This window comes from Argentina silus, assembly GCF_951799395.1.
Source record: "Argentina silus genome assembly, chromosome: 7".
Lineage (NCBI taxonomy): Eukaryota > Metazoa > Chordata > Actinopteri > Argentiniformes > Argentinidae > Argentina > Argentina silus.
Genome location: NC_139661.1, coordinates 1,501,159 through 1,528,841, shown reverse-complemented (window position 1 = coordinate 1,528,841; position 27,683 = coordinate 1,501,159). Strand labels below are relative to the sequence as shown.

At 39.8% G+C, this 27,683-nt stretch overlaps 1 protein-coding gene across 1 annotated transcript in view; it reads left to right on the top strand.

The window, feature by feature from the left end:
* Positions 1 to 17,610, top strand: part of ndufs4 (NADH:ubiquinone oxidoreductase subunit S4) — a 37,538-nt gene extending 19,928 nt beyond the window's left edge. The window contains exons 3-5 of the mRNA XM_083674240.1: positions 14,810 to 14,979; positions 16,566 to 16,639; positions 16,900 to 17,610. Of these exons, the coding sequence (XP_083530366.1) occupies positions 14,810 to 14,979; positions 16,566 to 16,639; positions 16,900 to 17,003 (348 nt within the window). The 3' untranslated portion in view covers positions 17,004 to 17,610. The remainder of the gene's footprint in view (positions 1 to 14,809; positions 14,980 to 16,565; positions 16,640 to 16,899) is intronic.
* Positions 17,611 to 27,683: the final 10,073 nt, after the last annotated feature.

The window sequence follows — 27,683 nt, the reverse complement described above, 5'->3', positions numbered from 1 at the left end:
TGCTTCCTATCTCATTGGATGGCACTTCATCATACAGCAAGACAGTGACCCAAAACATACTGTCATAGCAACTTTGACGGGGCCAAAAAGTGGAAAGTTCCAGATTTAAACCCAATTGAACATTTAATTTGCTGAAGAGGGAACACAGGCAAAAAGACCTCAAAACAAACAATTGAAGATGGCTGCAGTACAGGCCTAGCAGAGCATCATCAGAGAATATGTTCAGTGTCTAGTGGGGTCAATGGGTCGCAGACTTTAGGCAGCTATTGCATGCAAAGGATTGTCGACCAAATAAAAAACATTACTTCGTACTTTATTTGGACATTATATTATATGTTTCCAATACTTTTGGAGCCCTGAAATAGGGGGAGTATGTTTTAAAAATGTTGTACTTTCTAAATGCTGAAACCAATCTGAAAGAAAAAAACATTTAATTAAAGCTGATAATCTCTACTTGACCCCCATAGTAATTATTTGATTTAAAATCCAAACTGTTGTATGGAGCTAAAAGAAGACAAAATGGTCCCCATAGTCTACGGCTGATGAAAGGTAGACTGGACAATTGTTTTTTTTTTTTACTGCTAAGAGTGAAGCATGATTTATATCTGTAGAAGAAGCCTTGTGGAGCTTAATGTGAAGCTAATCTGCTTTTAATACAAGATATTTTTAGAAATGAGTCACCTGAAACGATACCTGTCTTGAAGAGACTATCCTCTATCAAACACACTTTGGCTCTCATCATGTGAACACCAACCACAACTAAAGAAAACTGAAAAGCTGCCGTTTTTGGGCTGTTCTTGCCTCAACGTTCAGTTTGAATAAAACTGGTGTATCAAATGATGGCAATTAAAGACCTGGGCGATTGAGCCTCAGTCCCCAGAGCCATCCTATTCCAGTGTCTGCGCCGACCTGCTTTTGTTAGTAATTACTGTTTGATTAAGCATGCTGGGCAGCTCCAGCCCCCGGCTGACTGGCCACTGATACACAGCTTTACACGGAATGTCTGCAGCCACCCGGGGTTAGAGGCAGGCCCGTCCAGTTAGGCAGAAAGGAGGAGCACTCTGCTTTCTCTCTTTCTGTCTCTGTGCCTGAGCACCCTCCTTCTGTCCACATAGAGACAACGCAATAATCTTAAAGCACTTGTGAAGCCTTGTTATAGAGTTGTCTAAAGGCAGGATGGTTTTATGAGTTGGAAAGTGCTTGGAGTTAGAAAGAGGACAGGATAGGAGGGTGGCAGTATTGACCAGGTATTCAGGGCAAGGTCTGTTTGTGCCAGCTGGCTGATTTGGCATGCAGTGACTGTCCAGTCTGTTTAGTACCATCTCATTATCTGCACACAATGGTAAGGAGCGCCCACAGTCAAGTAATGTGCATACAGCAGTCTGCAGAGACTGTTTGTTTATTGTTTTGTCTTCATTTGAGATGGGTCTTTAATGTATTTGACCTGCCCAAGCGATTGCAGTGTTTCTCCTAGGATTTTTGTAGCAGTGTTGGGGCCGACAGGGGGTGATGTAGAGGAGTCCGGGGGAGATTTTTTCAAAAAGAATTTAGACAGTCAGGTCTGGTGACCTTTCAAAACAATATTCAACTACAAAACTAATAGCACCTGGCCTGGAGTGTGGACTGCCGTCCACTTGCAGCTAGGGAAATAAAACCACACTGCAAAACAGGGTTTCCATTGGCCAACCTTGACATTTGAGAAATTTATCAGACATCCATATGCATTGGTGCGTAACCAATTAAGGCGTCCACCCACAGTGCTCGGAATGACAAATCACATTTGGATTACGGTAATATAGTAATTAATCGAAACAGACTAGAAATTAACCTGTAAAGTAATTGTAATTAAATAATGTCAAACAATGTTCTTATACCAACAACATGGCATGTTTGATTGAAAAGCAAAACTTTGCAGCCTGCCTGTTGCGTCTTCATGCTTGGTACCGATGAGCAGCGCATGTCAGTATAAGCTATCGTAGCAAGAGAGAGCAACGAGGCAGGATGGAGATGGAGTTGGGTGAACACCTCACCGCATTTTGGCTATTTGTCCCGGTTCCCACAATGACAAAAGATGTCATGCATTATAACATCACATATTTCAAAAACCGCTTTAAGAACCAATCGTTCACTCCAAAGTTATGGGTGCTTGCATAAATTGCAGAGCCATGTAGGGCTCAAAATAAACTTTCACTTGGTAGCACCAGTGCTCCCAAACCAGAACCTTTAGGAGCAACAACTAAAAAACTATTAAAACAACACTACAGATAGGTGCAGGAGATATTCATAGTCCTACTTGTACTGCTCAATATGAGAGTTGAGGAAAATGAATGACAGCTGATCGGAGAAGCAAAGTGGATAGAATCCAATTCTAATTGTCTGATAATGATACAATCTAATTTAGTGGTCATAAGGGCTGTGTTATTGGTTATCACTAATGTGTAGCATGTAAACTGATTGCCCGCCTGGACGCATTATCTCTCAAACATGTTTTTTTTTCTTCTTAAAATTACACAGATTATGGCTATTTTCCAGAAATACCTTATGAAATTCATGTGACCAATATTTTGGATTTCACTGCTACAGTAGGTCAGAGTTTAAAAGGTTCATGGTAGTGCGGCGGTACCGCCATGGCAGTAGCGAGTCAACTACCTTTATTTTAGGTATTTCACCTTAGCAAAACAACCACCAGGGGCATCGTTGAGCATTCTAATGGGATAGGCAATGTGTTGTTAAACAGTAGCTCATATCTGCGTCTCCACTTGCCCCATTTGTGAGCTGATATTAATTTGATATTTAATGTCAGTTTATGTATTGTAATTCATGTTTTTTTTTTTTTACATTTTCTCAAAGTGGGAAAGCAAACAGTATTTTACTGTAGGCTATAGCCTTTCATTCTTTGTTGTTTTATTTGGCAGTATTATTTGAAAGCAGTCCAAGTATTTGAGAGTTAGTTTGGGATTAACAGGACCATCAGAGCAGTCCAATCAGATGCGCATGCTACTGTACATGCTACATGGCACTGTAGCCATGGGTGCGCCACTTACCGATGATAGTCAAAAGTTGTTGGATCTCATTCCTTTGACTTAATGCTATTGTATTTTTGCAATGACGTTGTGTTTATTCGATTCAATAGCAGCCCAAGGACAGTATTATTTGAGATTTGTAGAAGGCGCTTGAGTCGTGCTTGCCTTGAGGCTCACTTTCAGACTGAAGAAAGCTAAAGCTCTTTCAGGTCTGACCAGTATTTTTATTTAATAATTGCATCATTTATTCATTCATCAGGGAAGCCAATCAAGGATGGCCTATTCAATGGATTCAACAAAAAATATTTTTCCTCCTGTTCCGTCCATCTTGTGTCTCCTCGGCCCTATTCGAACAAGATTCTTTTTTACAAGGGGAGGCAGGGTAATGTAATCTCTGAAATTTGTCCTGTGCAAATGGGCAATGTCAGTACATTTTATAAACTGTGCGTGACCGTGGCCTCTTTCTCCCTGTTTTTTTGTAAAAATATGACCACCACTTAATGTTCAATAGGCTACATGGTGTGAGATCTGTCCACTCCAGTTATCATCAGAGACGGGGGAGGGGGTAGGCTATCAACAGTATCATGGCATGTGGCCTGCAATTATTATGATGCTGGGTGACAATTGCTGGTAATTGCTGGTGTGTCTGGTATAGGCCTACTGTGATCAGTGAAAGTAAGCTGTCATGTTGACATGCTGTTATTCTTATTATTCTGTAGGCTATAATATATAAAACTCACAAATGTTCATTTGTAAACAAATTATATTTTCACAGTTTTACTGCCTGTATCGAACCAGTCATTTCTAGTTGCCTAACTGTTGGTTTGTTTACTGTTCTTTTTCGACCCTGTCCTGTAAATCATGTATCATATTTGGCTACAAATGAATAACTATCATATATGTATCATACCATAAGCTGTTGGACAGTTCTTGATATGTGTGACATTCATGATCATTTTGCTGCAGCTCCAGTGTGTGCATGCTTGAGCTACGCTTGCGCTACGCTTGCAACAAGCACAAATCATTTCCCATTAGCAAACAATAGTGTGACAGTGTCTAGCCACCTCCCTTCCCCCTATGGCAAGAGATGTTGAATGCTGAGTACAATCCAGGCCCACTCCTCCCCTAGAACAGTAAAGTTCTTAATTTAACACATTTTGTTAGTTCCTGCATAGATTGACTTGCAAACATTGATTTCACTGTAGCCAAAATGTTGCATATTTTAGAGAACTGTAATCAATTCCATTTGATATCACGAAAATAATAAAATGGTTGTTTAATTAATGCATTCCAAATACATTTTTAGGCTACGCAGCTTGGAAGTGCAGACTTTAGGAGTAGCCTAACCAGTGTGATATCTACCAGAACACAAGTTGGTATCAGTATACCTGAGCTAAGATAAAGCGATTCTATATGACTGTAGCATACTGTCAACATACGTAACCCCATACTCCAAGGGTATATTAACGGCCTAATAGACCCCCTAGCCTCATTAAACAGAACCATGATGAAGATCTCTCCTGTGATAAGTAAGGTGATCAGGATGATGAGAAATGGCAAGACTGTCAAAGATTACATCCACCCAACGTGTCGGGTGCGCCCCTCCAAAGTTCCCTCTGCTCCAGAACTCGGCCGTCACGATAAACCTACTGAATATAAGGGGCTAAATTATGGCAACTAAAGATTTTCCGTAGAACTGTATGTTTCATATCTTAAGCAAATAATAGACATTACATGGGAAAATGCTCATTATCACAATAAAAACATTTACTGGTTACTAATCTGACATGGAGACGAGTGTAGTATGCAAAATGAAAACAATATTTATTATTGTCATACTTTATCACCTGATATTTCTGAGCCACTGTTGTGGGCAACTTGATGTTGATATCACAATGATAATAATAAAAACAAATGTAGCTAATAGCAGCAAAACGGGGTTCAAGCCATGTACGCATCATCATTAAGGTTATCAAAGGTTAGGGCAATGTCAAGTTTTATGCGAATTAAACCTGGATTTAGAACTCTTTTAGTAGGGCTATATGAAATTGGAAGTTTGATTAGCCTGCCATTTGGTAATTTCTTTACAGATCACTTTGCTGCTTGCAATTATTCTTAGAGACAAGTGCCGTGAGCATGTGTAGCGAATTTCAAGTCAATCGGACTTATGGTTCATGAGAAGATTTTTAAAGATTTTTTCCCCAAAAATCCAAGACGGTGGAAAATCCACCATGGCAAAAGTTATGCGTCCTTGAGGCAAATGTGGTCCTTGTGAGGAGAGGAACCAGTATACCGCAGTGGGGTTGAGCCTTAGACTTTAGGTGCTTATTACTTATTAGGCCAATGGGTGCCATTACATTTTCAGAGTAGTGACAGACATGGACTTTAATATCAAAATGTTTCATCAGTCGGTTCCTTAGATAAAAAAATAAAGGCAAAAGAGTAAGAAGAACAATTCCTACAATTACAGTAGGATTTCAGCCCTTCAGGCTTGAACCCTTAATCATAATAACCTTCAATTACAAATGGGTTTCAGCAGTCATGCTTGAACCCCTAATTAGTAAACATAAAGCAATTGCAAAGATAGAACGGTCGGATTGAACTGGCAATTTTGAAATTCTATATTTTACCTTGAATAAGTTAGCTTTTTGCTTTTAGGGTATATTTAGGTGTTCAATTATAGGTAGTCTACAGTAAAACACACAATTAATCCTCTCCTTATTTTTTTTTTTACTTGTAGTGCCTTGTGATAAGCTCATCAAGCTATCATAAAAAGCAGGTTTAAGTTTTATTTGATTGTTGTGTTATTTCTTCCTATATTAATGATTATGCATGGACATTCGTCATATCACTGCAAGTTGGGACAGAATATGCTCAATTCATAGTATTTATTTAGAGGTTTTACCTAATAGAATTTTTCAAATAATTAAACAATAAATGGATGCATCATTGCCACTTATTATGTCACCTTAAGCCGTCCATGCGCCTGATGCCAACATCTAACCAATGCAGGTAAAACGAGGGCTTTCCACTGCCAATGGATGCTGATGTCGTGCCAACACTGGCAAAACAATGGCTTTCCGCTGCACCAGTGCAACTTTAAATTTAAACTTTGCAGTTTACAAGTTATTTGGTCGCAAAAGAGTTTTGTGCGGAAATATGGTTATAAAAATGTTTGGGCTGTGGCGGCAATGATTTTGTCGTAGGGGAAACTGTGTTTGAATTGGAAATGATTTAAAATGCTTATTCAGTTTTAATTTGTTAATTCAGTGCCTCTTGGAAACATTTTCTCAGATTGATAGTCTGAAGACAAAGCAAAAGCCTTTGTGGCCTCTGTTAAACATGTTTTCCTCTGTGGCTGTAACAAAGTCCTCCTCTGTGTTTGACAATGTGGACGTAGAAGCACAATTAACAGAGAGGAACGCTGTTGAGGGTATTTTTAGCACAAGGAGTTAATGGCTACAGTACTGGGGTGTGAATTCTTTAAGCCTGTCTAGCCTCAGGCAGTCAATGACCTGCAGTGGAGCAGACTGCGTTGACCCACCACCCTCCTCCTCCTTCTTCCCTCCCTCTTTCCCTCCCTCCCTTCTGCACAGACATCTCAAGTGTCTGTTTTGTCTGGTTTCCCCCTCGTACAGCGTGCTTGTGCAAAAAAAAATCTGGAGTAGGATCAACGGATATGGCTCTTTGAAGGGGGCCTAGACAAGAGGTTTTGGGATCATCCACTAAATAGTATTCCATTTAGTTAACACACTTCTACAGAGAGAGCAACCTCTCAAGGACACTTCAGTGCTGTCAGTGCCGTATAGCTGAAGGAAACGACATGTCACTTGCTGTGGGAAAAAAAAAATCTCTTTCATTATTTCTCCCTTCTACTTTTAGTTTACAAGTGCTAGTCCCCCATTAGACTGAATGCTGTTCTCCTTTCTCTGTGTTGCTTTTTTGCAGCCTTTTGTTGGGTCCACTATCTTTCGCCTTGAAGTTGAATTTTAAATTGTTTATTTCCACAAAGCACATCTTTGGGCCTATGTTTCCAAATGTATGTTACTTCATCTAACAATGCAACAGGAGGCTCATTTTGTATTTGTGTCTGACTCTATCTTAAATGGCCAGAGTGCATTTAAAATAGCCTACTGCTGTAACAGTCACAGGGGGCACAAATAAACAAATGAGTGATGTTATGGCCAGCGGATGTAGAACTTAACCCCACCCCTGTTGAGGCGTGTAACTTGAGAGTTAAGATGACCCTTAGCACCAGCTGCTCCTCACGCTCCCGCCCAGAGCCACTCCCACACAGAAGCAAGTGCAGGTTGTTTGTTACTATTAGCGACGCCCTCTAAATGTAGTCCGTAATTTGCGATCTCTTGACACTTCAAAGACGACCAAAGCGGAACCTGCGAGGGTGATGAGTGAGGTCCCGGGTCTGGACTTGGACAGGACACCCAAGGTTAAAGGTTAGGCCTAGATGTTTCTGCTCCCGGCCTGAGCTTATTCACTATGATTCAACTTGGCTGACCTCTTGACCTCCCCAGGCTGCCAAGTAGAGATTTGGCATAGGAGGTCTGATCATACACTGAGCAAAAAGAGATGTGCCCACGCTCTTGGTTCATCTGTCAGGGGGTCCACCCTTCCCCGCCATAACATCCTGATAGTAGTCACGCTGAAAGCTCAATGTCACAGCCACACACTTTATTGTAAAACCTTCTGGTTTCCCTGTTTTGTTTGATTTCTTCTCATGGAACGCTTGTAAGGATGGAATGTTAGTGCCTTTGATCTGTGTCAATATAGGATACTAAATAGCCCCTCCCCACTGTCATTTTAGGGCATTTATTTATGCATAGCTTTTACATCACATCGCAAAGCCTAAGTGAATTAAGAGGGGGTGGCGGGGTTCTCCCCAAAGAATGGAACAGGGATGCTGTGTCGACTTGGCTCCACAACTATGTAAACATTTCAGAGCAAATTAAACTGATATTTAGTAATGATAGAGTAACTATATTTGATTGCCAATAACATCATTGTTAAAAGCGAAAGTGAAAGCGTTCTGTTTCTCAGTTAATTGAACGTTTTAGTGTTTTGACAAGAATAAATGCAAGTTGATTTTGATAATGCAATCTAGCGCCACCTTGTTCAAAAATCCTGCGGAGAACTGTTGCTGTTGATCCTGCTGAGGTCCACAGATTATTCTTGTTTTTGTCATTAGAATGTGGCATATAATGATTGATTTACTATAATATGGCAAGATAGTTTTCTCTATTGCGGAGAATTGAGCACTTCAAACATGTGGGTGCATCTTGAGTATAAGGTAAAGAAGACATCACAACTCTTTGGAAATCATGGTCTGTTCTCGGCCCCATGTGTGCACCACTAAAACATGTGCAAAGACTGTTTTGGTAATTTGGTGTCACTGGAAAGTAGGTCTGCCACGAACAACACAATCTTTGAACCAATATAGGCGGGCAGTAAATGGGAGTATCGGTTAACACTCATTTGATCATATCAGGCACAGCAGTTGTAAACCTGCTGACAGCAACCTGTCTGGGATAATCTGTTATACCTCCAGTACATACCTCTATACATATGTGGAAGTAGGCCTAGTGTATATTCTCACAATAATGAAATCTGTAAATCAATATTCCCGAAAACATTGCATGGCCATACATCGATCGCCTCAACTCTCTGTGCCAATTACTAATTAAATCATGGAACCGTGCATGTCTTTGATAGGATATAAAATCAAATGGGAGACATTGTATACTGTAGATTATAGGAAAATAAGCATAACCTACCTACTTCATAGAAAATGTGTTTGGAGAGCCTTTACGCGCAAACTAAAAAGATGATTGTTAAAATCATCCTGAAAGTTGTCAAATTCCACTTCACTTTTAAACTAGTATACAGTAAGCCTATGTAAGTCCAACCCTCCAACACTGCATCGCCATCACTGGTCATTGGAACTATGCGCTCCATTGATCCTGTCATGCATTTCCTTTTATGTTGAATATGATCCACTATTGCCAGCAACCCCAAGTAGGCCTACAGTAGGCTACTGTAATAATAACCGTACAATCCTAATGGCGTTTAATGAGAGGAAACAATAAGTAAAATGAAATTATACAATTAAATGCACATAGGCAACTATAATGCTATACTAAAGTGGAGGGTAATTATGGTTACGACTGGGGGTTGCGAGAGATAAAGGAGAATTAGTTATTTATCTAGCTGATGCACATAATTAAAAACATGAAAAGTTGCGACAGGTTCATCAAACCATTACAGCATTTGGAGCAGTGCTTAGATTATGATATCTTTGAGCATGCGGTCCTGTCCACAGTGCTAGCCCACTCATGTTTCACTGTTACTGGAATGTGTCGGTATTCTACGATACATCAAATGATGCACAGTAGGTCATCATTACACCTAGTCAAGGTTCCGCATGAACCGAGGTTTAAAACGATCAACGAAGTCCATCTCCTATATGGGTCTTTTGTAAAAGGACATAACCCTGTAGCATAGCCTACATTCATTTTGTATGGTTTCCTGTAGGCCTAGATGTTGCAAACCCCACAGTTGATTGATTTCATTCTAGTTCACTACTGTTTAGAGTTGGGCTGGTGGTAAGGTTTTACCGGTAGCATAATGTGTACAAGCTTACACTGGTAGAATTCCCACCACACTGTAATTTTGCCATTACACACACACACACACAAACATGCACAGGCACACACAGACACAGGCACACACAGACACACACTGACTGAGCTTCATAAGCTAGGATGGTGAGATCAAATTACACTCATGTGGGGGGAGGGGGAAGAGTTGTATGCCAACATTGCAGAGCTGGCTTTGTGTGTAGCCAGTTAGCGATTGTTAGCAATATAGATGCAAGTCCTATGTAGGTTAAAATCTTTTCAAAACTTAATTCAACATTAACTGCAAAGCACATGACAGAATACTATCTATTTTGTTAAGTGAATATACCACTAGATGTTTTTAAAGGTATTACCGGTATAGCAGGTATTTTGGCGGGAAGGTATACTGGTTTGAGAATTGTGATGCTGGCCCAACCATGTTTTTGCTTTTGAATTTTTTCCCACATAACCCAAAAAAAGTAGTAGAGGGTTTATTTCTGTTCTGCAAGCTTAATTCAAGAGCTATACCATGAAACTACAAAGGTGCTACCGATTCACGTGACTCTGCTCAATGGGTGTCGATCAGGCCCTGTTCATAACATAAACTGTTTTGCTCAGTTTGCGACTCCCAACTTTTTTTTTGTTGTTTACACTGAAATCTCCCCCCTGGTTCTCAGTGTAGCTCTGGGAGGAGCAGCACTCAACATTCAGGAGGACCCAGTGGCCCCACAGCAACAAGCTCCCATGCTCTTTATTCGCCGAGGAGCAAGGAGGTGTCAGAAATATCGACACGCTTTCACATGACGGAGACTTTGTCAGTGTTTTTCCCCCCTCTCTTAAGCCTGGCAATTCTGTCTGCATAGCCAGGTATTGTAGGCCCTGTGAATAGTGTCAAACTTCATAGTTCTCATTTTGCTTCCTGTACGTGGCAGAAGAAAAGTGCCCGCCGTGTGGGTTTTCCTTTTGTGATGGTCCTCTCTAGTCTTCCTGGGAACACACCACATTCCAGCCACAATCGCTCTCTTTGTGCACGGGGGCATTGTGTACTTGTCTGGTGTGCCGATAGCCCTCCTAGCTTTTTGCCTAATGTATGCAAGCATATCATAAAAAGTCTAGACTCTATTTTCTTTTTACAATACTGGACAAAGGGCAGAATATCTCCTGTATATGTGGATGCTGCTGTTTGAGCAAGTCCTGCCTTATTCATAAAGCACCTTTGTGCCTTGATGCCTGTGCATAACTTGATTTAGGTTTGGCTACATCTGGAGAGATGATTGTGCATATTGTTGTACACGGCCCTCTGTGTTGGCTGTGGTTTATGTACCATATGTACACTTAACCATAGTCTGTTAGTTTGTTAATCCCTAGAGGATAATGTCTAACCCTTACATGTGTCTGAGAGATTGATCGTCATGTATTCATTTTGGAGAGATGTTTGTCGGAGGGAGTAGGAGCGCACTCCTCCCCGACCACAGAGAGACCATAGAACAACTGCCCAGTGTCCTGATCCAACCAAACACATAATTGATTTTGCGTGAGCCCAAATTGTTTCATCCTATATTTGTAAGCTATACTGTATCTGCAAATGCGCATGAGTCAGTCCCTGCTAAAGCATTTGTATCGCCAAATACTGATAAATGATGATCATTAGTGTTTTCCTGTTGTTCTTGTGTGGGTATATCAAAAAGTGTTTTTATACATTGTCAAAGTAATTTTATTAGCCTGACTTTTCCCAAAATCTAGTCTGCATACAAAATATATGTTACGCCTCCACTTCCAAGGGCACACTCTTACATCTGTGATTCACACAACAACAAAGCAGTCTCCCCACCACCATTTTTTGTTAATAGCTGATGGATAGTGCTGGAGAAATGTAACCACTCTCAAATGTATACAGAGCTATGGATGCAAGGACTGACCATCCATGAGCTCTCAATGATAGTTTTAACCATTTTTTTTTTTAAAACTATACAGTGTTTGTTTACAATTAAATGGGTAAAAACAAGGTTATATTTTGGGTTCTGATGGGGTAAGGTAGTTGACCTAAGCTCCTTAGGCATGTATAAGTTATATTTGTCAAGAATCAATGGCTATATATATATATATATATATATATATATATATATATATATATATATATATTCATTGAAAAGTCCAAAAACGGATGTGCCAATCCTAGATTGCCCCTTAAGCCACCTCATTATTTAAAACATTAGGCTTACACATTCTCTGGTGAACGTACATACCAGTGCTTTTGGCTATGTATTTGGAAAAGATGCCATTCAATCTCATTTTGTATAATTTCTGACCAACTTGATGGGCAGCTAACAACTAGTGAATACAGGAGCGACACTGCCCGTTCTGAAGCAAACGTCTGAGTGTGTGGATTATTGTCATATATACTGAAAAATTTATGCACTCACTGTAATGTAAGTCACTTTGGATAAAAGCATCAGCTAAATGGCATATAATAATATTATTATTATTATTATTATATTGTCATGCTGCTATTCCTCTAATAATGTGTGAAAACGCAGATTTTCTGATGGCCTGCATTTTTCGACATGTTTCTGAAAGCGAGTGCAGTAGTTCTCCATCTACTCTATTGTTATAAAATGTAAGCTAATGTTGATGCAAAGGTCCATAAGCCCAGTGCTGTCACAACATCTGAAATAGTGTCCAATAATGTCGCTGAAATGTCAGTTCCATTGAAAACCAAAATGTCATTATCCACCATTATAGCCAACATCTTACCTAGGCCTATCCTATAGACGAGCCAAACTGGTGTGAAACATTCCCCATATTTGATCCTTTGTCAAGGCTGATGAGATCAAAAAGAGATCCGGCTCCTTTTGTTTTTCTCACTCTTGCGCTGTCCTGCCTGTTATTGTGGCCTGAACCATCAGTCTTAATCTGAAAAGAGACTGTTTTCCTCAACTCTCTGACAAATGGGAATTGTTAAGGTTAAGTACGTGGGCCAACCGGATATAATTACCTTTCTTTCTCCTCTCTCTCTCTTATTTTTGTTTACTTTTAAAAAAAAATGTTTATGTGGAGATCTTGTTTGTGATAAAAATCAGTCTGGCCTAAACTTAAAGTAGTCAAAGTAGTTTAAGTGAACCGAGCTGTTTTAGTAATCAGGAGCTTCATTTAGCAGCCTTAACTGTCATTGGGGGAACTGTATGCACTTCAGTTAGCGATCCAGGCTTTTGTGTGGAGTTCATGCAAAAGACCCCCTTTATACAAATCAACAGGCAGATAACAGACAATGATGAAAATTTGATTCTTTGAAGTTGTAATGGCCATTGAAATGTGTGAAATTCTTGTATTGAAAAGGGAGCGCCCTGGAAGGCCCTCAGTCTTGGGTGGCTGCTGCCTGCGTGCTGGGAGGTTTGTCGCCGACTTCCCATCGCTTGTTTGCTAATTCCCTGAAGAATTGAACGAGGTTCTCTATAGGACCTTGAATGAGCTCCACTTGCCCAAGAATATGCATAGGCCTACATTTTATATATGACCCTCCCTTTTATCGTGCAATGGGCTACTCTTTTGTAGAATGTATTTACATTTAGGTCGGTGGCCTATTTTATTTAACTTTTTACCATTCCCCACATAATTTTATTTATTTGTTTACCCCTTTTCCCACCTAATTTGTGTTTGAGCAGTAATAGAGGAAAAACAACACTATGCCTAGGCCTAGCTTCTTATAGTTTTTGTCGTCAAATATTGTGCAATTTGTTGTGGCTGACTCCAACTCCTTCAGGTCCAGCCATTGACTGGGATCTTTAGAGGAACACAAGGGTAATGTGTGTTTTAGCATACATCAGCGGTGTAAAAAATCTACTTGCCTCGACAGAGTGCAAGTCTGTTTTCAGTAATGATATGAAGAATTTGGGCTTCATGCCCTTTGTATGTTTCTGTTTTCTTTTCTCCTGTTTGGAGCAGTACTCTAGTGTGTTTTTTTTGTAAGCCTGAAAACATTTATTTTGTTTTATGTTGTTTCCTGTTTGCAAATCTAAAGTGTTGAGTCTTTATCCCAACTGCAAATTGTGTTTTAAGGGCTTGCTCTAATGGAAAATATAGCTGTGAGAAAAAAAATCTGTGATCTTAATTATTTTCTATACTGTATGTGGCTCAAACTTTGATTAATCCTAATTATTGTGAGCACCCCCCCCCCCCCCCCCCCCCCATGTTTTGGTTGGTACAGTCCAATGCACACCGAAGCTGCAGCCACAGACAAGCCACTGCAATGCATGGCAGTCACGCCTTGAATTAGTCTACTGGCAAGAAAACAAAGACGGCAGTCGCCAAATCAAACGAGAGCCAAGGGGGAGACCAGACACTTGTGCTCTTTTACCATAACTGGGTCAATTAGTTATGTTTTTATTCATTATATGTCAAGAAGAGCCTATTGTAACACGGGATGTGGCATAATTGGGAAGTATTTGGTGCTTTGTTTTGTCAGCTCCCTCTCTCTCTTTCTGAACCTACACACACTTTCATGTATGTTATTGTCATCATTATGGGATGGCAGTGACCCATTAATTCTCTGTCAATGGTCCACTTAAAAGAATGATATCCATTGTTAACCTAAAAGGAACTCGCCATGCATGATTCTCCCAGCAGTTAGCAGGGAATTTCTCCTTAGCTTGCTGTCTGGGGAAAAAAGGTTTGACATGATGTTTGTCATTGAAGGGATAGTAGTGATTATCCACATACCTTTATTGGAGTCCATAATATACAGACACACTTTTTAAGTCCTTTTCTCCGTTATTCAGTAACTTGCAGCAACCACATTTTTCAACATAATGGAAGTGGATGGGGTCCAATTTGTGGCTAGAAATTGGACCCTATCCACTTCCATTTGATTGGAAAGTCTGGTTGACAGAAGTTGCTAAACAATCGGGATATGAACTTAAGTGTCTTGGTGTATCGACTGGAGTGAAGGTATGCGATTAGGTATGCGAGACCCTTAAATTAATTCTAATATTCGACCTAGGCTCTCTTGTCTCATTTTGTTTTTACAGGAAAGGTGTGAAGCATTATTTTTATCAAGCAAGTCACACCTGCAGTCAATATTTGTTGGTGAAAGTTGATATGTGTGTGGCCACACAAAGTTCACATGTAGAGTCTAATAAGTGTGTGTTTTTACCACAGGACATCTCAACGATGACGGGGGTGCCTGAGGAGCACAACACCCGCAAGGTGCGCATCTTCGTTGCAGCGCGCACGGCCATGCAGTCTGGCGTCAACAACACCAAGAAATGGAAGATTGACTTTGACACCAGGGAGCGCTGGGAGAACCCTTTAATGGGCTGGTCATCCACGTAAGAGCAAGTTTTGTTCCCCTACGATGCAACCTACGCTCCTGTTCTCCCTATCACCACATTGAGACTGGTGCAACCTATTCTCTTGTTCTCTCCTATCACCACATTGAGGTTGGTGAGGCTGATGCTGTTGAAAGTCTGAAGAGCTGCACGAGCCGCCTCATTGAAACAATATTTATAGAGCCTCGAGAGGCTACAGTGATACAATGATCCACGCCTTTCCCTAAACTTTTGTTTTTTGGACTTCCACGCTCATCTCACTATATTTTGTGCATGAACAGATTATTGTGGGAACCTAGTATTCAGGTTACATATTACAACATTTTACTTTTGGATTACATAAAATTACATTGTACAGGCCTATATTTACACGAGAAAAGACCTCTACTTTCTACATAGATCTATAGAAATAGAAATATGTAGCTACACTCACTGAGCACTTTATTAGGAAAACAATAGTAATACTAGGTAGAGCCTCTCTTTGTTCTCAAAACAGCCTCAATTCTTTGTGGCATTGATTCCACAAGATGTTGGAAACATTCCTTTGAGATTCTGGTCCATGATGACATCACGCATGATTGCATCACGCAATTCCTGCAGATTTTTCAGGTGCACTTTCAAGCTGTGAATCTCCCGTTCTACCACATCCCTAAAGTGTTCTATTGGATTCAAATCCGGTGACTGGGAAGGTCACTGAAGAACACTGAACTCATTGTCATGTTCATGAAACCAGTTTGAAATGACTTTTGCTTTGTGACATGGTGCATTATCATGCTGGAAGTAGCCATTAGAAGATGGGTAAATTGTGGCCATGAAGGGATGCACATGGTCAGCAACAATACTCAAATAGGCTGTGGCATTCAAGCGATGATTGATTGGTATTAACGGGCCCGAAGTGTGCCAAGAAAACATTCCCCACACCAATACACCACCTCTACCATGAGAAGGTGTACAGGTGTTCCTAATAAAGTGTTCAGTGAGTGTATATCTATGTTTAACTGATTTGTCTTGCTTTACCTGTATGTTTGCTAGACATATTCCACCTTCTTACATAAACTTGGGTGGCAGGAGAAACGGTGGGTAAAACCATGTGCTCATCTGACTTATCAATGTGACACACCTCTGTTTTTGTGCTACTCCACCCCAACCATGCATCTGACAGAAAAATTAATTCAGCACCTGAAGTAAGGATCCGCTTTGAGAGTCAAGTGTGCAAATCATGAGATAAGCCAGGGTTAAGTGTGCACAACATGATTTAGGATTGAGTTAGGCTCATTCTAATGAACCTAATGATTGGTTATACATTGGTTATTATCACTCCCTTGTCAGACACATCCTTTTCCATCCTCATATTCTTCATTCCATTACTTTTTACTATAGTTTACCCTTTCATCAGACTTTTCTCACCTCATTATGTTTGTAGGAGAGGCAGTATTACTATACAAAGATGTGCAACACATGACTGGGGGTGACTATGAATTGGAGTAGTCCAAGAGAAAAGCTGTCTGATATGTTTTGGTCTTTGTTAATGTGCTTATATTCACGTGTCATATGTATATCACGTACATACCTTTTTTGTCTTTCAGGGGTGACCCATTATCCAACATGGTTCTTACCTTTACCTCCAAGGAGGATGCAATTGCTTTTGCTGAGAAAAATGGTAAATGTGGAACTTGTTTACCCTACCACCCAATTTCTCTCTTCCTTGTCATTTGTAAAGGGTGATGCTAATGCAATAACTTCAGAGGAACATTAGTTTTGTTTATTATAACAGGATAGAGATTACCGCAGTTCTGTCTATACACAGCTTTCTGATGTGCTATGTTTACATGGCAACATCAAGTGTTATGGGACTTGTCCAAAATTAATACACAAGATGTTCTTGGCCCAGTCACTTATTTGAGCTGTTTGTTTTTGTAGGTTGGAGCTACGATCTAACAGAGAAGAGGACATCAAAGCCAAGAGTAAAGTCCTATGGAGCAAACTTCTCCTGGGACAAAAGGACAAGGAGGTCCACTAAGTAAACTGACAACGCCCAGCTGTTAGTCTGCTGAATCACTTTCTGCTCTGTAACAGACCTGTACAATATTATTCTGAGCTTATTAATAAATGGATATTTACATGTAAGCAGTTATTTGTTCTGAAATGCCATGTACTCTTTCATGCTTACCTATCCTCGTCATTGTTTCAGACCAATCCTTAAAAGCGTTTGTATGCACTCAGAGGGCGGCAGTTCCTCAGGAATGCCAACAACTTGTTATATTCTCAAAAAGGCTAATTTCCCGCTTGATGAATTAACTTTTAAAGGGGCATTCTTTGTTGCATCAATTATTAACTTTTAAATGAATGAGATATAGCCATTGATTCTTGAATATAACTTATGAAATGTCTCATGAGCTTAGTTCAACCAAAGCCTCTTTAAAGGAAGCCGGTTCACTCCGCCGCCATCTTAGGGCGCTTATCTTAAATAAGGAGACCAAACGCTTGTTTGTTTTTTTGACAGGTCGTCTATGATACGGAGTAGCAACTTTTCCTTTTGGTTTTTCCTATCACTGAAGTGTGTAGAAACATTCTGTGTGGTCACTGGATTGTTAAAAGTTGTAATGTCTTAAAAATAAATTTTTATTTGGCTCTGTCCTAGCCTTCCTAACCTCCCGCTCTAGTCTTACACAGGCGCTGCTAGGGAAACAGCGCGAGAAAGACGCTTTCAGTAAAGCTAATCTATAGCTGCGTGGTAATTGGTCAGAAATATAACCCCACATGGGACTGGCGCCATCTTCCCCGTCTCGCAAAACCAATAGAAAATCAAGGGAGTGGCATATCTCTAGTATATCCAAACTCAGAACCCAAAATATAAGCTTGTTTTATTCCTTTGTTTGTAAAAATGTAATAGTATTATTACTCAAAATAGGGGTAAAACTATCATTTTGATCTCATGGATGGGCAGTCCTTGCATCCATAGCTCTGTCTATGAATTTGAGAGCGGTTACACAACCATGACTGTGGTTGCTTCACATGTGACATTCTCTATCTCAACAAAACATGCCAGTTCTTCAAGGCCAGAACATATTTTTAGCTGGTAATCTGATTCTACACATACTGTGTGCATATATCCATAATCATGTACCCAGTTGGTGTGTTTGTGACTCTTGTCTGTCTGTCTAACCCACAAAGGATTAAATCCTTATATTACCAGTGTTGCGCATTTCCAAGACAACATTAGCTCATAGGACTTAAGCAAAGGTTATAGCTCAAGATGTAATAATAATAATAATAATTATAATGATTTATTACATGTTTTATTACATTTTATTACATTATTCTCTAAGTCATTTTTAATTCTGCATTCTCTGCTGCAGATCCAGCTCCATGAAATACACTATCTTCAGCCATGTAAAATGGGACATTGGTTCAATACACAGTGGTGCCATCACTATGAGGGACTCCAAATTCTAATCTACATAATTTCAATTTTCAAGCAAATCTCCCATTTACGTTAATGCAATGATTTTTTGTTTAGAATTTGTTCAGTAGGCATATCTCAAAACAGGACATAATTAACCCACTGATCCAATTAGTTACTGCTGCTTCTTTTGGTACATGAAAAACCTATCATTTGTTGGGATCTTCCATCTAATATGAGTACTAGAACTCATGTTGGAGGACATCAATCGGAATCAAAGGAATTCTGCTCACCGGCCATAATATGGTCTCTTTGGCCAACCAGGGAAAGTCATTCCAACATAGGGAAAGAAGATGGGAAGTCCTATTAATTTGCCTTCAAGTAAATTATGGAAATGATAGAAGGACAGCCAGGATGAAGCATTCTCAGTGAGTGGGGTCATATCTGTCTGTACATGTGACAGGATGGCAAATGGGGGTCTTTATAGGGGTCCTTTCTACTTTATCTTATGTGCTGACAGTAAAAATTGGTCATCAAAGAAGGTCCTGAGCTGTCAAGACTGCAAATGGTTAATGCACCTCATTAACCATTATACTAGAGAGATATAGTTTCCATGTCGGGTAACTTTTAGTGCCATCCTTTTGAGAATCTAGATTACGTCAAATCATGTTCTTTCGTATGATTTGAGTTTGTGTGCCTTGGTAATGAAAGCCGTTTTTCCCCAAATGTGAGATTGAGACCTCTCAAACAGTTAGCTGCTAATGCTTTAAATGCCTCTATTCAGACTCAGTGGTGCACGTGTTACCAGCGTTTGTTTACAGTCTTCTTTGTTTGTGTTCAGTAAACACCAAAGTGTTGCTCTCCAGTGTGCCTCTAGCTGCGTGACTGCCGGTATTCGCACGACCAACCACCACCCCGCTTAATTGGTATAGCCCAGCATTAATTAACACACAGCATTGCAAATCCCTCAGTCTCTTGCAGCCGCTATTTATTTTTGCCCCATCACTTGACACATCAAAAGACCTGATCCGATATGACCAATCCATGATGTTCCAACCAAACACAAGAGATGCTGTATTCATTAAGGCAGCATGTGATGCTGTTGCTTTGAATGCCTCAGAGAAACAACTAAGAAAACAAATGAGTTCAGCAAGGCTTTGTACTGAAGCCACAATGAAAGTTGGAATGATAATAGTAATAATGATCCAAAAAAGATATGGAAGAACTTGTTTGGTTTCCTGTATTCATTATGATGTTTTTGTGTGGCACAATCACAGAGTACTGTGATTCAATTAGTTAATACTCTTTCCTTGTGATTGCTATTGATTGATTGAATGTTCACCTAGCTATATCGCTCTAGTGGTCACCATTGAGTAAATACTCTGTGCTGTATTCCAATCCTCCCATGCATTTCGGGGTGTGGTATAAAGTTTGATCTTCACAACAGATGTCATGGAAATCGCACTCATTTTGACATGAGACAACCTTTTGAGGTATGAAAACAACTGAAAAGTTTGATTTTGGAGTTAAAGGTTTTGTCTACATCCCTAGCCTTGGTTAGTCCGGAAGTTGGAACCAGACAGAATTTTGCTCCATTTCACTTCCATACTTAACTGAATATCAGTCTTCTGCACTTGGACCAGTTAGAAAAGACAGAGAAAGAGAGGAGTCTTCTCAGAAGCTATATTTGACTAATACCCCTAATTAATGACATAAGCATAGATTGTTTCAATGAAGGCAGTTCCAGATGAATATTCAGCGGAATGAAATTCTGTCTGGTTTGCAGCTAAGCCTGCCAGTCTGTTTCCATTCTGTAACATTGCTTGGCAAGGCATCAATGTAGGTACTGTTGAGTGCAGAAAATCTACTGTCCAGCTAACTTAAATCCAGAATTAAAATAAGAAACATGATTGAAAAGTGCAGTAGCTTACATTTACACACTAATTGATTAGTTCTTATACAACGGATTGATAAAAACCAGCATTGTGATTGGCCGAGGTGTTTTAGAAGCCATGATTTAATTATTTCACATTAAATCACCTATTATGATATTCATAGGCCCAGTAGATTTGTGTATCACATACCCTTGACAAAGTTTGTAGTTTTGGGAACTATATTTTTCAGCGGAGAGCAGAAATCACCACAATCGATCACAAAATAAATACTAAAGCATTGTTTTCTTGGACCACAACAAATGCATCTTGATTACGGAACATCAAATATCCTTACCAGGAACAGAGAGTAATAAGATCCATAAGCCTTCCATGTGGAGAAAGTGGACTTCACCAGTACATGCTGAGATAATGCAAATGCATTGAGTAGTAGCCAATGCTTTGGGTTTGTGGTTAATCACAGAAATCCAAATCAACCCCTACCCCATACCCCTTAGGCACTCGTATAGATCTGTGAGGACTGGATATGTGTACGCAATATGACCTCATTTCCACCTGGCTAGAGCTACTACCATATTGCTAACACCTACTGTATCCAATCTGTTCATCTCTAGCAGAGTAGCTAGGGGCTAGTGGTTGATATGGACGCCAGCAGTAGACTGTCTCTCTGGCAGCTAACCATGACCAGTAAACTACTCATTGTTTAGTTCTGTCTCTGACGGACAGCATAGGGATATTGGATAATTGAGGTTACCCCCGCCTTCACACACACACACACACACACACACACTCTTTCTCACAGACACACACACACACACACACACTCTCTCTCTCTCTCTCTCTCAGCCCCTTCCTGACCTTATGATGAACTGATCATTATTGTTGCTACTGAGTCACTGTTGTGAACTCCATAACCCGAGAGTGATGGGGCATGCAAGCACACTTCCCCGCAGCCAAAGCTTTGGTGTGTGTGTGCGTGCGTAAGTGCGCGCAAGTGCAATAACCAATACAAGTTCAATTAAAAAGTCTTAATTTCAAAATACAAGACAATTTCAATGAAAATTCAATTTCAATGGCTTGTTTTCTACGCAAAGCCTTGATGTCATTAGTGTTGGAGTTTCTGTCCTGATAATAAGAAAAAGGTGAATATGGGTATTGATCAGTCCTTTACTCAACATGTGATGGATTATACACTAAGTGAAGTGTTATTCAACCTTTAGATTATTTTCTTATCCACATTGAGTTTAAGAATAAGTTCATTCTCAATTAAATTCAATATTTATTTGTCCCAACAGGGACATTAAAGACCTTTGGACTTTTACATGAATGATATATGACCATTGATTCTTGAAGAATATGACTTATAAATGCCCTGAGCTTAGTTTGACTGTCTTACCCCATCAGAATCCAAAATATGAGCCTGTTTTACTCCATTGTTTGTAAACAATGTAATTGTAAACAAACACTATAGCTTCAAAACATGGTCAACTATAATTTCGATCTCATGGATGGTCATTGCATCCATAGCTCTGTCTATGAAGAGTGGTTACATTTCTCCGGCCCCATCCCTCAGCTGTTAACCAAAAACATGGTGGGGTGACCGCTTTGTTGTTGTTTGAATCCCACATTGCCCTTTTAAGTTTCAGGTGGTTGTTATTTTTCTCAAGAATATGAATTATTATTAATTACAGCATTTTGAACTTGAGATATAACTTGCAGGTAACATAGTTGAATGAAAGTTTGTGACAGTTTCTCATGGGAAGAACTTTAAGAGATGTGTGGAGATTCACACATCTCTTCACAAGTGCTTTTTGGAAAATAAAAAGTGGCCCTCATTCTCAATATGCGTAGATGATCACAGCATCAATTGGCTACAATCCTTGTCAAAAAGCTATTGTCTAGGCTGTCTCAGCTTGACAAACAGTCCCCCCAAAAAGAGAGAAGGTTCTCACAAAGACTGGAACAAAAACGCCAGAAAGCATCTGTGGCATGCCGCTTAATTTGAGTTCAGGTCTCTTCAAAGGATCACTTGTAGATGGGTCAGCCTCCCCTTCAGTTCTCAGGTCTCCACCAAAGAGGGAAGGCCCTCTCTTGGGACTTAAGGCATGCCATGGCATAACACACTCATTTTCCGCTATTTATCAGTTCCTGTATTCATCTTTTCTGTTTTCCCATTCACACTGCTATCAGGTTGGATGTGTCACCCCTGAGAAGCCCTGAATGCCCTCTTAAGGAGATCAAAGTTGCTATTGATCAGTGAAGTAGCTAAAGGATGGGATTGGAGAGCACACTCATGCTGATCCCTGGAACATGTCACATCTATTTTAATGACAGTTCACTCTTCCATTCCTCCCTAGAGTAAGCCTTTCATTGACATCCCCTTTTTTACAGACATTATAGCAGTCAATGGTAAAAGGAGGGTAGAATTTAAGTGTTGACACTTTTTTAGTGGAAGACCATCTCATTTGAAAAACCTTGAATGTGAGTTATTCTTAATTTGCAGTATGATTTTGTAAGAAAATTGCAAATATCTTGAAATTACGGTTTCAGATATTTTTCACTTTTGCCATTCTGCGAACAGAATTGATTTTATTTTACCTTTATTTTTGACCCAGGTCTCTTCCAAGTACGCCCTGAAAAATAATATAAAATAACGCCAACATACAAAATGATAAGGGTTTACTCCATGGACTGAACATTGTTTTGGGCCACTTAGATTGTTTTCATTGGGAAATCATGTATTTTGGTGGATAACTTCCCAACAGCGTATTGCTGTTGTATAGGCCTACGAGCCAACATATGTATTCCTCATTACATTTTTTTTACTACATGAGCAATTTGATTATGACCTCGAAGCTAGACATAGCACAACTGTCCACTACACCAACCCCAAAATGATGTGTTCCTCTCCCAAAGAAGGGATGGAGTGCTGAAGGACCAACCAACAAACAGGCGGGAGAAACTAACGCATTTACCACCGCTTCTTTGAAGCTCGCAAGGCGAGCAACGATGAATTGTCCCCTAAAGAGTTAATCGATGGGATTGTGAAAGGAGAAAAACAGAGGAACTTCAGTTTTCTCCGTCCTGTCCCGTTTGAAGGAGATGCGAGTTGGCAGTGCTGGAGAGTCTTGAAGATTAATGGTGTAAAGGGGGTCTGTGACAGCCTTTCCGCTGGCTGCAGTTCTCCTGGGTGGCCCGATTGGTCTTAGATGTCACTTTTGCTACTTAATCTTGTGTATGTGAAACAGCCTGATTCTGAGGGTCCGGGCTGTCCACCACTGTATAGACATCAACCACAGAGACAGAGATGCAAGAAGAATGCAAGAATGCTCTGTCCATCACCCTTATACGGCTAATAATTAAAACATATTTTGGGACAACGAATGGACCATAGGCCATAATAATACAAATAATAATAGCCTAATAGTTTGGGTATATAATGGTTAATTGATTCAGTCAATTTCCCTTAAAGTCAGACTGAAATGATTAGGTGGGCTTGCTTTAACAAACTCCAACAATATTAATATTATTATTATTATTATTATTATTATTATTATTAGTGGGCTTGCTTCAGCAAGTCCAACTATTGATCTTCAACATACTTATTATTAGTGGGCTTGCTTCAGCAATTCCAACGATTGTCTTCGACATGCTTATTATTATTCAAATTCTTCCCAGTGCTGCTAGTCTTACAACTTTTAAGCTGTTCACACCAATCCAACTTTACAACGTGCAGAGAGGTCTAACTCACGTTGCTATGACGTTGGTTTTGAATACCTATTAAACTTTTTAAACTATACCAACTCGAAAGTGCAATTTTTAACATGGAAGTCTATGGCAACCAAAAGATGACATTTTTGGACTACCGCTACTTGTACTCGTGGGATCAAGATTATCCTGATTTTCAGCAACTATGACTACCTTTTGAGTTTTGAAATACGCGAAAACAACATTCAATCTTGATAAATCAGATTGGATTGCCAAATCCAAATCCCTATACCAATGATCAGAATCAAAATGTTCACTTTTGAAATACCCAATTCTACGATTTAATCCAGTCCGATTTGCTGAAATCTGATCAGATCAAGTTTTGAAATACTGGGCCCTAGGGGCGAGGTTAGACTGAACAACAATGTGGTGGCATGCGTCACAGACCGATTTCAAACTGGCGGGAAATGAATGGAAAGTGTACAAATAGTGTGTCGTGGGTGACCCCTTCACCCCTATCTGTGGAAAATGGAATTCAAAACCTCTTTACATGTCAGTGAGACGTCAACTGGTACAAATAATGGAGCACAACCGTTTAATTACTTGTATTAATACAGATTAAATGCTAGTCATGGAGATTGAATCTCATCAACCCCCAGGTTTGCTGTCAGTTAATTTAGTTTGAATAGGTGAGTGACCAAGAATCTGATACTATCTAAATACTGGCTTCAAGTGTTGAATTTTGGGGGCAACATAGAACTAGACAAATTGAGCAAATTGGCCCCTCAGAAGAGGAGGACAGCTAGACATTAGAATCTATAAGTGGTATTTTATCATTGACTGGTAAAGGCAAATAACTGTTATTAGATTTTTATAACATGGTATGTGTGATACACCATTAACTTGAAATGCATATGTTTCACGCTTTGTGTGAAAATACAAATCTGAAGCTGGCAAGTCCCCAATTGTTAAAGTAACTCTTTCAAGCCTTCTCCTCTAAGACAATCTAAATTAGTATCTTACTTGACCTTTTTGACTTTTAACCCTAATCCACCACACCTTAAACCCTATTTCTGGCAGCCGCTCTAAGCCTATTCCCATTCTCTAACCCCCACTTGCCTCATATTCACGACTGTATACTTTAACCCTATTCCCCATCTGTAGCCCTGTTACATAACCATATTCAGAAGTATTGTGTCTTGCAGAGTGTTTAAAGTAGACCACATGTCCTAATCCAGATTAAAGACCTGTTTAACACCCACTTATTGTATACTTTTACTAACTGTATTTTAGTTATTTCCTTCATTTGAGATATTTAGTTAAATGGTTCTAATTCCAAATCACATGTTCTTATGTCTTCCTAACAATAATAGATTTCTCATGATTTGGTGACTTTAAATGCTGTTACTGTGATATTAGTTTGATATTGTCCCACTGGTGACCAAATATGGTTCCAATATTGGTTAAATCACTTATGCTTCATGCTGAAAGTGTGTTTTGTAAAACGCAGGTGTTTTCTTTCCACGGAAGTCATGTGTTTACTAGATTGTGACTTTCTCTCACACAAAACATTTAGTATTTTGAGAGCTGCAAGCTGCCCACATAGTGACGTCACCAGAGCTGCTTTCCGCTGTAAACTGTTTGGATTTAATGAACTAATCCACCTACAGAGTTCGGCCCAAAGCCCAAAGCACATCAAACCAAAAATGCAGTTTTAAAGGCAAAAATTAAAAGCGGCAATTAAATATTTACAGCACATTAATTATTTATTAATTAACTGTGCCTTGTTGCTGTACATATGTTGCCATGCTTAATTTAAGGTGTCACATTACTGTGCAGAGGAAAAGATCCAGGGAATTGTCTTATCCTGAACATTCTTTTAAATTTGAGGTCAATACATTCATATTGATCTAAAAATAAATTACATATCATACATGTGCTCTTAATTTCATTTGTATCCTGCTTGCTATTGAGATGATCATATTGAATAGAAATGTGTCCCCAAAAACTACTCAATGTCTATTTTTACACATGATATATTCATAATAATAATTGGATAAAGTAAAGTGTAACATGAAATCCTTGTTAGTACTTCCGAGGGTAGGCAAGCTACAGCTGTGCTCTCAATGCTCAATCCAAGATGGAAAGTCTCCAAAAGGTAGTATGGATACTCAGTGCTGTGTCTAACGTCCCCTTGTTTACAGACATAATAACAGTCAATGACAACTAAAAGGTGGGTAGAATTATACCCTTCCCTTCGATTTAAGCGTAGACAAAAATGACAAAAATTCATCAGTAAAAGACAAGACCAAAACCATGATTGCCATCAGTGGATGGGCCATAGTAAACAGAGCTCTTAGAGTCTAGACCACTTGAGACGGGCATGTTAAGGTCACACTCATACAAGTCCTCCAGACAAGGTCCTCTTGCACCCCTCAAGTGGAGAAGGATAGAGGGAGAGACTAAAAATCACCTGCACCAGATGGGGCAGGAGCTGCTGCTATGTAGGCTGCCACTGGGCCCCATCACAGGGCCTGAGAGGGCAATAGGAATCATATGCACCACATCATGAATCGGGCCACGTCAAATAACTCACAGCGGACTGGACAGTGTTGTGACTGAACTTCGTCTTGTGTGGTATAGGCCTACATCTTGGGCTGAAAACATGCATTGTAAGCATTTTTTTCTAGATTTGTGTGTTAAGAGGTTGGAAATAATTTACAGTGAATCATTTAGTTTCTACAAACAAGAGATTCAACCATGGCAAGTGTAGGTCTTCATGCTGTTGTTCACCATGCTGAGCCAGAAAAGGAACACAATCTCAAATTACCACCACTAATTGACCTTTCCAAAGAATGAGGTGCCTTTGTTTGATTGGAAGGCGATAGTGTGAGAGATTCTTGGTAAATAAACCTCTGTGCCCGCCCGCCCTCCCCCCTTTGGACAACAAAGAAAGTGAGTGATGTTGGTCTGAAACCAAGAGTTGGGATCCCTCGTGTTTTGATGTGTTGGCCACCTGGGATGCGGGTCTCCATCAGCACTCCGGTGTGGGGAGAGGAAGAGAAACAGGACACACAGAGTGGAGTCCCCAGGACAAACAACCTGAGTGACAAGCCTGCTGGAATCTAACGGAAGTCACCCACCAGACAAGGCATTCAAACAGACATAGAAAAACAATGGGCATTTGGGTAACAAAGGGCCAAATTTGAAATGCATGACATGGATCCCCCAGTTGTTGATGGTGGACTTTGAAAACACTTTTGATCCTCAAAGTGTGAGTTTGTTAGATCTGACTGAAAACCATGGAGAAAGAGAGCACTAAAGGGTTAAATAAGTTCAATAAACGAAGCTGTGTTTATGATTCAAATAACAATGCCTAAGAAATGAATGTCTTGAAATTGTATTCATCAAGTAAATCAACGTAAATCTTAGTTAGTCATGAGATCATAGTTGAAGCACACGCATCGTTTGCAAAGTCATTTGTGGCACTGCTTCAAAGTACATTTAGCACTTACTGTTTGGCAGGGTGTAATTCATTAAGCTGGAGTCAAGTATGTGCTATTCTTTCTTCACACATATACCACAAACTTGCTTGGAGAGCAGAGACACATGCAAGGCTGATGGAATTTGTCTTTCCTTTACACATCATCAGACTAAAAGAAATCCCTGAAGCACAACACAGAACTGGCAAGGATACCATA